Genomic DNA, 12,434 nt, shown 5'->3' with positions numbered 1-12,434 from the left:
GATTCTCCAGAAGTGAAAAAGCACTGCTCAGACTTTAGTTCACAGCCTTTCACAGGAGAATTTATGCTGTTGTGAATACTTAAGATGTCATTTCATGTCATGCTGCAGGCAGTAGCCTTGATTTGAAGAAAAAAAAAAACAACAACTATCTATCAGAACTGTCTGAGAAATCAGACTGTTGACAGTTGACACATTTCTGTTACCAGATGTTGTCTGAGGTGCAGAAACGAGAGATTTGCAAGCAATGCTCAGACTCAGCAACTACAGTTCCTGAACTGTAGCTGGGAAAACAACATTTATTGGAGAGATACCGAGTGGCCTGAGCCCACTGCAGAATAATTATAAATAAACTATGATAAAATATCTTATTCCTTAGAATATTTCCCAGAGGATATAAGAACAAGTTTATGACCACAAAAGACATCTCACATTCAAAATAGCTTTTTTGTTTATTTCCGTTGCCAGCATGCGCCAGGGCTTGTTTGCCTTTTTATTGAGCTACACAGGAGAGTGAGGTCAGTTTTCATATTTCTTTCTCAGACTGTCTGATGTGAGGATGCATTTGAGAGGCACAAATAGTAACTGTCTTTGCTCTGATACAGTAACAACTGCTGTGGCGCTGCTTGACTAATAATATCTACAACATTTTAATATCATTAACGATCTGGCGAGGTTGCAGCACTGAGGAAGCTCACCCCTATAGTGCTGGTTTGTGTGAGTGTTTGTGAGCGCCATGTGCTATTTCCAGCTGGCACATGAACTCAGCAGATGAACCCAGATCAGCTGTTTGTCCTCTAGGGGAGGCGTTCTGACTCATCTGATTGGCTAACAGCTGCGTGTCACTCTGCGGATGAGTGCCTGTTTATGTATGTGTGCATTTTAATGCATATGCGAGCGTGAGTGTGTGTAAGTGCATATATTTGAAAAAAAAAAAAATCATATGCCCTCACAATGTGAGAATGTCAGCACAGAATCGCTTTCATCTAAATGTGTGTGTTGCAGAGGCAGGAAATACTATAACTGTGGTATAGCAGGAGGCTTTCCCAGAGGAGGCGCTCTTGGTCGGCCCAGACTGCCGATTCTTTATTCATCACATCTTTATATATTTTACAGTACTGTGCATAAGCTTTACACATTTCAAGTAAAGTGAGTAGGCTTTCAAAAGCAATGTCATTAATATTTTTTTATTTATCAATTAGCTTCACAGTGCAGAATAAAAAATAAAAAAAATCCAATCCATATTTGATGTAAGCACCTATTGCCTTTAAAACTGCTCCAGTCTCTTTGGTACATTCACACATTTTTTTTTTTCAGGATACTTGGCAGGGAGGGTGATCCAAGCATCTTGGAGAACTTGCCACACGTCTTGTGTGGATTTAAGCCGCCTCAGTTTGTTCCGTTTCTTCATGTAATCCCAGGCTGAGATAATCTTAAGTGCTTAAAACGCTTTCTCTCACTTGCAGACAATCTTAAATGTGCAATGAAGATATTATGCTGTCATCATTCAAAAAGTATCTCGAGAAATTGCATTTGCATCATGATGGCCCCTATTAAAAAGTGGTTCCCTTGTTTCAGAAGGAGAAACGGGGGGAAGGACAAGTGTGAGAGGGAGGGAGTGGCTGAATAAATGATAGGGGGGTATTAGTTTGGAACAGAAGGCTCACCTTTCTTATGGGCATAAAGACTTCCATCTGTGAGATAGACATCATATTTTTTTCTTCCCCTGCCTCTCATAGTGAGGGTCAGGAGTAAAATATTCAGGCACCTTATTTATTAGCTTCAGGCCATCTTTCTGCTTTATCTCCATGTTCTCTCTTCCTAAATCTGCTGGCCAGCTAAAGGAGACTGCAGACCGAGTCCACTTGTGCATGTCTCTGGTAATGATTTATGAGACTGTACTAGACTATTTCCCCACAGCAATGAACAGGGTATATTAAAAGAAAAGAAGCTAATTTGAATATAATACTAGAACGTAACACTGCACTTGGTCTTACTCAAAAATTTGTCAACAAGAGCAAGAGTTTTTTGTCATTTTTGTAATGCTCTTCAGCAATAGTTCTCCAGGCTTTCTGGAGGTCTTTCAAATTTAATCTTTGGACAATGGCTGCTTTTTCACACATTTTCATTCCAGTCCTCCTTCCTGACAATTTTCAGAGGAATCTTTTGTTTATTTGTTAAGGCAATGAACAGACCCGTGAATCATTCAAGCATAAAAAAGGCACCTAACTAAACTAAAATCTGTGAAAACTGCCAAAGGTATGAAATAGTATTTTTGCACCAACACAGCGATTCTTAAAGAGCTTTTAGCTGAAAACTTGGCATATCTTGGCATGATGTGCATTGTGTCCTTACAAAATGTGAAGAAACTGTGCAGGTGGAGGACAAAGGAAGTGACAAACCTAAAAAAATAAACTATCTTCAGCAGATGAACACTATCTGAAAGTCACATCCTTAAGACAGGAAAAAAATCCAGCGAGGACCTGACACCTGAGAAATGCATCTGACCCTTCAGTTCACTTACTGTTTGCTGCATCAGAAATGGTCTCAGTGGAAGTCATTCTTAAGGAAGGGAAACAGAGGCTGAGGTATGCCAAATTACACATGAACCGGACCCAGTGGAAACAGGTCTGATGGAGTGATGAATCCAAATTTAAAAGTTTTGGTTCAAATCATCATCAATATGTACAGAGGATCTCAGGAGAGAGGCACAACAGTGAGTGTCTACAGCCATCTGTAAAACACGGTGGAGGCTCTGTCATGGTTTGGAGCTGCATTTCAGCCGGTGGTGTTGGAGATCTTATCAAAATTGATGGAACTATGAATGCAGAAGATTTCGGTTATGTTTTCAGCATGACAAAACACACTGCCAATTGATTGGCCTTATTGAAGCAGTGTGGGATCATCCTGACAGAGAAGGGAACAAAAAGGCAGAAACATCCAAAGAAGAGCTTTGAATGTCCTTCAATAAGCCTGGAGAACTTTTCCTGAAGACTACTTAAAGAAATGACAGGAAACCTCAGAGAGTTCAGGCTGTGATGAAGGATAAAGGTGGTCACACCAAATATTGACTTCCAAGCTCGTTAGAATTCCACAAACTCTGTTTCTGCCTTTTTATACTGTATTTCTATTTTTTTTAATTTCCCATTTTCCATTCAAAATATTAAAAAAAATGAGCAGTGACTCAAGTTCAAAACATTTTACATACCTGACCTGCCAGTGCCTTATATGTTAAAGGTCAATTAGATGTTTTGCATTTAATGTTATAAATAACATAACAACACAGTTTTTTTTAAAAGATATGAATAAAAAGGTTTCCTTTTGCCTGCAAGAGAAACACACAACTGGTAGAAGCACCAGAACCTCAATTCTGTATTATGTGAAAAATAAATAGAATTATATATACTAAAGTAATATTGCATGATGTCATATTTGCCTATATGAAAACGAGTCATCATATGCACCCAGTTTTCTAAGGTATATTTTATGCATGTATATAAATCATGTGCAGACTGGGTATGATAAAAGCTTTTCATGTTGCAGCATTGTAACATTGTATCATTACTTGTGAAACACATGCTTACATGCGGGCCATTGGGGCTTTTCCATGGGGAACTTTTTCTATTAAACAGTTTTCACTTGTGTTGCCGCAGCTCTCTCTAATGTGTTACTTTTAAAAGTGCTGTATGCAACAACATTGTATCTGCATGTCACACAGATCAACAGTAGGCTTTTTTTTTCCTGATATCTCCCATGGCATACCAGACCAAGAGATATCTTGCTTGAGTGTGTGTACTGAGTGTGCATATGTGGTGACTTTGTTAAGGTGCTACCACACTGTCTGCCCTCAAGCTTTGCTTCCCTCGGGCATCAGTGTTTTCCTTCCAGCTCCACTAGGCTTTAACAACGGGCATCCATAGAGGCGTCAAGACCCGGCAGTCATTACCTCCACCAAGGAGGTTATGTTTTTGGTAGCTCTCAGAGTGCCCTTGTAATCACATTGTGTTTGAAGAGGGACAGAGCGCACCTTATGTGTTTCACTGTAGCTCCATCCATGTGTGCGCGCATGGATTTGCTTACTCTTGTGCGATTTTTGCTCTGTGTTTGCTCAATTTTGAGCAGGCTTGTTCATTAGGTCTGTGGGGAGATGTGCTTTTTTTTTGCTGACTTCATTTGATTCAAAGCCAGAGGCTCCTACTGATCAATTTTATCCACCACGCCTCTGTGCAGCTGATTGGCTCTCTGCAAAGCAGGCAGCCGCGGCGCAGCAGCGGAAAGTCATACGTCAATATATTACTCACACCTTCCTCGTTATCTTTTGGATTCCAATTTAATTATGCAGAATATGTGTGAAATAGATTATTTTCACTCTTAAATATCTTTAATTGTCTCAAATGTTAAAAGCAGTAGTAAGAAAAGGATTTTTTTTTTTCATCAAGCTCTAAACAGAAAAGGTGTATCAACAGATGTGTTTTCTAGCTGCCAGTAAGTTGCTCAGAGATCAGTGAAAGCTCTCTGGCTTTAGGCTGCTGTTTATCTTTACTTTCTATTTGGCAGACCCAATTTGCATGTTTTCATGCCTGACTCCAGTGTTGCATCAAAATAAACTGGGATTCGTTCTAGAGAAAGGAACTCATACTTGTGCCACTCAGTCATGTCTGGGACAATATTTCTTAATTGTGTTTTCCCACTTTGTCTTTGAGCAGAAAGCCCTCTAAATCGCTGTTTTGAGCCAATACAAATATTTTGCTATATACCGCTATACAAAGTGATAGATGTCAGCATATCCTAATCTGTGTCTGTCTCCACTCTCCTTAGGTCTGGATGACTGTCTCCAGCAGTACATCAAGAGTTTCGAGCGGGAGCAGATGGGGGGAGAGCAGCTGCTTCACATCACCCATCAGGAGCTGGAGGAGCTGGGTGTCACCAGGATAGGACATCAGGAGCTCATCCTTGAAGCAGTTGATCTCCTCTGTGCCCTGGTCAGCCTCTGATTTTAAAGCATAGTACATTGGAAGGAGTGATGGTCAATATGCTCCTAGATATGCTGTTATTTTGTTGATAGTATGAGTGGGTCTTAGTGTTGAGACAAAATAAGCTTAGAAATACACACTTTTTTAGGCATACCTGATCAGCTGTTTGTTCACGCAAATACACTATACACTATATGGACAAAAGCCAGGGCCATGCCTCTCCATCTTTAAATTCAGATGTTTTCAGTCCCTTTGGCAAAGGTGTATAAAAAAAAAAAATCAAGCACCTAGCCATGCAGTCAGCCTTTAGAAACATTTTGAAAGAATGGATCACTCTGAAGAGCTCACTGAACTTGAGTGTGGTACTGGGACAGGATGCCATCGTTGACACCAGTCAGTTTGTGAAATTTCTTCCTTCCTAGATATTCCACGTCAGGTGTAAATAGTGTTGTTGCAGAGTGGAAGCATTTAGGAACCACTGCAACTCAGCCACAAAGTGGCAGACCACGTTACAGAGCGGGGGTCGATGAGTGTTGAGGCATGTAGTGAAATAAAAGTCAGAAGCGCTCCGCTGATTCAATAACTACAGCACTCCAAACCTCCTCTGGCATGAACATCAGCTCAAGAACGGTGCATTAGGAGCTTCATGGCATGAGTTTCCATGGCTGAGCAGCTCTTGTAGGTGTTATGTGTAGATGGCCCAACATTTCTGTCTAGATAGTGTATCTATATACATAAATAAACAATATGAAAGCATGGATCCATCCTGCTGGTGGTGGTGCTGTAATGGTGTGGAGGATATTTTTTGGCACACTTTGGGCCCCTTAGTACTAACTGAGCATCATTTAAATACCACAGCCTACCTAAGTATAGTTGCTGACCATGTTCATCCCATTATGACCACAATGTACCAATCGTCTGTTAGCTGTTTCCAGCAGGATAACACACCATGTCACAAACTGGTTTCTTGAACATAACAAGTTCACTGCACTCAAATGGCCTCCACAGTCACCAAATTGCAATCCAACAGAACACCGCTGGGATGAGGTGAAATGGGACATTCTCATCATGGAAGTGCAGCCAACAAATCTGCAGAAACGTGTGAAGCTATCATGTCAATATGGACCAAAATTTCTGAGGAATGTTTCCAGCACATTACTGAATCTATGCCATGAAGAATTAACGCAGTTAAAAGGGGGTTCAATCTTGTACTAGCCAGGTGTCACTAATAAGGTGACTGGTGAGCGTATGTGTACTTGTTATTTTCATTTTATGTATTAAAGAACCATCATTTTTTAATACATACAACATATAGAACATCTACAAAATCAATTAATTTAAACATAAAGGGTTTGTCGATAAGACCTGCAAGTGGCCACCATGTCATCAAGCCTCCTGCAAAGATATGTAGATTTGACTGAGGCTCATTCTGGTGTGGCCACTTTAAGGAGCCCAGCATCTTACAGGCCCTTCTGGTTTTGTTTAGATATATAAAACAAAGCTTTCTCTAGAAAAAAACCCAAAACAAAACAAAAAAAAGATATCAGATTAAACATTATTTTATCAGTGATAAAATTGGGGTATTGCATAAAATAAGCCAGTTACTTTAAGATGTGACCATGAATTTTCTTGTTTCGTAACCAGTAAAGAAATACCCAAAGGTTCAAAAGTGTACATATACATATAGTTTGTTGTTTATTTTTCTCCACCAGTTATTGATATTGGCTTAAGAAATGACTGGGGGGGGGGGGCAACTATCATTTGGGTCTTGCTTTGTGTGTACTTCCTCGGTCATTGCTGACTGTCTGTGCAGTGGCCCTGCTCAGGATTAGAGAATTAGGGGGAATTAGGTGCTACTCTCCCAGAGAGAGAAAGTGAGGGAGAGGAAGCAAGGGTGAGAGGGAATGAGAGAGAGAGAGAATGTAGAAAGAGTATGCAGGATGCACCTTATCTCCCAGGCACACATGGCTGGATTAGTTGGGGCTGTTTGTGTGTGTGTGTGTGTGTGTGTGTGTGTGTGTGTGTGTGTGTGTGTGTGTGTGTGTGTGTGTGTGTGTGTGTGTGTGTGTGTGTGTGTGTGTGTCTGCCTATGCATACATCCTTGTGTGTGCGTGCTAATCGGCACCTCTTCTCATTCAAATGTTCCAGCATGGGAATGATAGTCCAGAGTAGCAATCACCATACGTCCTGAAACTGAAAACACACATTTATACACACACACATTTATGCACACACACAGTTGCTCAGTTCTGAGTATCAGATAGACAACATGAATCACTAAAACTACTGCTGTGAGTACTTTAAAAGGATAATGCAAGTTTTTTACAACTTTGGTCTTACTTTTTATAGGGTTGGCGTCGTTCCAATCAGTTGCATTGATGCTACACATTAATTATGAGGCCAAGGAATACATCAACTCTCTGAGGGGAAAAAGCAGACAGGCATGTTTAAATATAGCCCACATTTACCAGTTTTTACAGTATATTTAAAAACAGCGCAAAAGTATGATCCAAACTGACAAGTGTAATGCTCACACTACAAACAGGTTTCATTGTGCACACGCTGTGCAGAGAGATTAGAGCCGACATTTTTGGTATGTTTAGAAAATCTGGCTAATCTGTTGGCAGGTGTACAGCATGTCTCATCATGCCACTGCTCAGTCCTTGCCCAGTCTCTTGCAGTAATGTTGCCATGTTTCCAGATCACATCAATTGTTTTGTGAATACATTACCCCCGCCTCCCACAAAAAACATCACCCAGGTCTTAAAACAACATATTTGGTCAGGAAAAACAACTCTCAAACATGTTATCAATAACTGTACTCCTTGGGTGTTGTAGCTCTGTGGTACCTGCAGATGGTGAATATTTGGGTAATTAAAGGTAAAGCACTGTTGTCAGCAATATAATTGGTCATAAGGAAAAAATAAACCTGGCTCCCGTGGCTCAACTGTTGTGTCTCTCTGGTCTTCCTGGTGTTAAAAAGGGGGAGCTTCTGTGGCTCTGGATCAGAGCAGGTTTCAAGAACTGACTGAGCTTTCAGTCTCGCTTGAAATGTGGAAAAGCCCCTTCTTTTATGCCCGTGCAATCAAATTTTGCCCCTAGCATGTATACTAAGTAGTCTATGTGTGTAGTGAATTTTCAGTAAGATGTGCTTGGAAATAACTTAAAAATAAAGTTATTGCTTCTTCTAGCCATTGAAGCTACAGAAAAAAAATTTAAAACTGGGCAAAAAAAAAAAAAAAAAATACATTTAATAGCAAGATCTATTCTGTAGTATATGAATCTGTTCTGCTTTAAGTGGTTAATTAAATCAACTTTTACAACCCGGCCAGATTTTTGCACTAAATTATTGATTACTGCAATAAATTAGATGTAAATTAGTTGTGAGTATGGAACCAAAGGCCCAGTGCTATAACTTTTCCAAGACCTCCCCTCCGCCCTTTATCCTGCACTTCTCAACCTTTGCCCTTTCTGTCCTGTAAAAACCATCAGTCAGTTTAAAGAATCAAAAAAAAAGGGGAAAAAAAAGAATTCTTTCTTTTTTTGACTTACTTAACCAATCAACTTTTAGTTGTGATGGAGTTCAGGACTGATCCCGAAGACAGCGATAAACTGACTATGTGTGACAACTCACTTGTCTAAAAGGTAGAAAAATGCATAGTATAATTATCCTCTTGGGTAGTACTGGGTCCTGATCTAACTCTTGATTTTGTGGGGAATAATTAATAATTAAGACCAATTAATGATATGAGTAAACATGTCTAACTATCTGTCTTGCTTTGGAGACACTTGTGGGTGGATCCTGGTGCTGTCTGATGCTGCAGGTACTTCATAAACTCAGAGGAAAGACTCCTAAAAACAGCTTTAAGCAACAAACAAAACTTTATTCTTGTCATTCTGACTTGTTACAAGCACTGATACCTTGGGTCAGTTTTTGGAATTGTAGTTAGCTTTTTACTTATTACAAATATCTTACAAGCAACTTTAAAATTCTGAAACCTCACAACATCTTGTTAGAACAGCTAATGATATTTTTATTGTTAGTTTTCGTTGCTAACTCTCCAAACCTGCTTTTATTCTGACAAAGTCAATCTTGCTTTCATCTCACTTCTTTCAGTTTGGGGTCTTTGTCAGTACTACCTTGTGACTCCAAAGTTACTTGAAAGTTAGCCATAATATTTATTATCCATATAGGAAATTTTATCTTTGGGTAGCCCATCCCTGACACATTACCTTTGCTTATTATTAGGGTCTGATCTTTTATATCTTTTCCTTTTCCAAGTGCTGTGGAACTGTCACATATACAGCCCTATTTTAAAAATGTATTTAACTCCCAAAGTGTAAATAGATATCCCTGAAAATCAAGGAAAAACTGCTGTTTTGAATCCGGTCCCCAACAATTGAAAAGTGCAGCTGGACTTATTTTGTGGAGATACAAAAAGCCTGCAGTATAAATTTAAAATTCAATCGTTTGAGAGAATCCATCTGCCTGAGTTGAGCATTGAAGCCAAATCTTCTTGCGGAAAGCAACAGAGGCACAATCAATATTTTTATGATTGATAGATATTCTACATTTTGGTGTAAGCGCTGTGCACAAGCTTTGGCTGAGGTCTCCTGAATCCACAGCTGAGCAATGTTTTACTCTTCAGCGGAATTATATAGTCAAGATCCTCTTTTGCCCAAACATGTCATAAATGATGTGTGATTGTGACTCAGTGTATGAACAATAGCAGAAATACCAGGATAGCGAAGAGGCCACTCCAAACATGGCTGCTATGGTAACCACATTGACATGAATAGGGGGGGTGGGAACGGGTGGTGCTCTAATGGCATCGCTCTCTTACTGTATTGATCTGACGCACACTCTCTCACACACACATGCAAGCATTGCTAAAAATTACTTCTCTTTTTCTCCAAAGTCAAAGTCATTCACAGGCCTTCATTCCCCTGCTTCATCTCAGCGCTCTGTAGCCTGCAAAGAGCAATCCGCAGCTCTAGACTGAATCATATGACAGCCTAATTACAGCTGTGCAAACACATTCACTCTGTGTACATGCATGCATCTGCATTCACACAGAATACAGGAGATTATCCAGAACACAGTGTATGCATGACCCAGTTTCAACAAGATGCATAGCTGGGCACTCTTTCTGCCCCCCCTCCCTCTTGTCTTCTGCCTCTTCCCTTCTTCAGTTGCCTCATCGCTCTCTTTCTCCCTCTCTCTTTGCTGCCACTGTGAAACCCTCCATCCTTTGTAGTCACTGTGGTCGTGACTGTGTAGAATAGATCTAGAGGCAGAGGAGGAATGGATACGTCTAGCTCAGCCTGTGCATCTGACTATACAAGGAGGTGCGTGCGTGCGTGTGTGTGTGTGTGTGTGTGTGTGTGTGTGTGTGTGTGTGTGTGTGTGTGTGTGTGTGTGTGTGTGTGTGTGTGTAGTCTTTGTGTCAGCAGGAATCAGGCTCTGTCATAGAGGACATGACTTGAGGTGCCTTGGGATGCTGAGCGCAGTGTGGATTAGTGGATGTGTGTATGTGTGTTTGTTTATTCAAAAGGGTCACAGTGCAGTAATGGGCTACTCAGCCAACTTGGTGTTCCTCTATTAGTATAGACAGTGGCTCTTTTATGAAACTATTACTATTTATTCCTGGATAGTATTTCTAATTTCAGGCCATTCCACTCAGAATTATTGTTGTTTAAATCACAGCAGGCACATTTTTGTTCATCTCTCAAACTGGTTGTGTATGATCGTTACACAAGTTCAGCTAAAACTTGTGGAAAAATGAATACTTTATCCAAAAAAAGAAATAAATGCAAGTCATAATATGTCTATTTCAAAAATAACTGGGCTGTTTTTTTAGAATAGAATAGAATAGAATAGAATAGAACTTTATTGATCCCTTGCAGGAAATTGCTTTGTTATAGCAATATATAGCAGTTAACACTAATACAATATACAATGCTATAAGAACACAATATAAATACTATGTGAATAAGAATATTCAACATTTAATGTTTCTTCATAAATGTAGACCATACATTTACAAACCTTTGAATGTTTTCAGAAATGCTCTTAGTCTTTGAGTTAGATTAATCTATCACTAGCTACAGTCATGTGAAAAGGACGTTTTCACAGGAATCTGTGTGACCCAGTGAACAACTAAGTACACTCCGTACACCCTTACAGCCACAGGAATTCAGAATACAAGAAGCAGCCAGGTGCTGCTAATCAAATACACTTGATTAACTGATTATCAGCTAGTATGAGCAAGAGAAAAGCCAAACAAAAAATCAAAAGTGCTACAGCTCAGATTCTACAGGCCTTCATTTAGCATGTTAAATGTTAAAGTTCATGACAGCACAATTAGAAAAAGGCTGAACAAGTATGGCTTGTTTGGAAGGGTTATCAGTACAAAGGCTCTTCTCTCTCAAAAGCACATGGCAGCACAGCTTAGGTTTGTAAAGCTGCATCTTGACAAACCACAAGACTTCTGGAACAATGTCCTTTAGACAGATGAGACCAAAAGATGAGATATGTTTGACTGTAATGCACAGCACTACGTTTGGCACGAACCAAACACAGCATATCAGCACAATCACCTCATACCAATTGTCAAGCAGGGTGGTGGAGGAGTGATGGCTTGTTTTGCAGCCACAGCATCTGGGCACATGACCAGTATGTGACCATGAACTTCTCTTTATACCAAAGTATTCTAGAGTCCAATGTGAGGCCATCTGTCCGACAGCTAAAGCTTGACTAAACTTCAGGAAACTGATCCCAAGCACAGCAGCAAATCTACAACAATGACTGAAAAAGGAAAAAAAATGAAGGAGTTTCAATGGCCCAGTCAAAGTCCAGACCTCAAACAGAGTGAAATGCTATGGATGGACTTTAAGAGAGCTGTGAATAAACTAATTCTCAGGAAAAAAAATACTCTCAGAAGTCTGAACTGCAACAGTACTACAGTACATTAAGCCATGGATGAGAACATCAGCATACTTAATTCTACTTTCCAAACGAATGCTTCTGTTTGTCCTGCAGAACTATGGCCTAGAGACTGAGAACCTCCGGACTCTATCCCATAAGCTCAACGCCTCAGCAAAGAACCTCCAAAACTTCATCCTCGGCAGACGGAGGGGCGGCCATTATGATGGGCGAGCTTCCCGAAGGCTACCCAATGATTTTCTCACTTCAGTGGTGGATCTAATTGGTGCAGCCAAGAACCTGCTAGCTTGGCTTGACAGGTGGGTGCCATACCACATGAACCTGAGAATGTTAAAGCAAAGTAGTATTGAGCTTTAGATCCCTGGGTTTAATAGCCTTCTGACCATGATATAAAACCAAATATATTATAGTAGAGTTTCCCACCTGTCACAGCTGTTAGATCTATGTAAAAACAAATAAATAAAAATGAAACATACAGTGGATGCATTTATCTGATTATGATCTCCATTTTTTTTTTA

At 40.0% G+C, this 12,434-nt stretch overlaps 1 protein-coding gene across 2 annotated transcripts in view; it reads left to right on the top strand.

Annotated features, from left to right (window-relative positions):
• The window catches only part of LOC115787289 (connector enhancer of kinase suppressor of ras 2), a 63,229-nt gene that overhangs the window by 7,859 nt on the left and 42,936 nt on the right, over positions 1-12,434 (top strand). For both annotated transcript variants that reach the window (XM_030739917.1, XM_030739918.1), the window contains exons 2-3: positions 4,816-4,979; positions 12,013-12,215. In XM_030739917.1, the coding sequence (XP_030595777.1) occupies positions 4,816-4,979; positions 12,013-12,215 (367 nt within the window). The remainder of the gene's footprint in view (positions 1-4,815; positions 4,980-12,012; positions 12,216-12,434) is intronic.

Source organism: Archocentrus centrarchus, chromosome 10 (assembly GCF_007364275.1).
Source record: "Archocentrus centrarchus isolate MPI-CPG fArcCen1 chromosome 10, fArcCen1, whole genome shotgun sequence".
Classification (NCBI taxonomy): domain Eukaryota; kingdom Metazoa; phylum Chordata; class Actinopteri; order Cichliformes; family Cichlidae; genus Archocentrus; species Archocentrus centrarchus.
The sequence above is the reverse complement of the archived record's forward strand: the minus strand, read 5'-3'. Positions and strand labels throughout refer to the sequence as shown.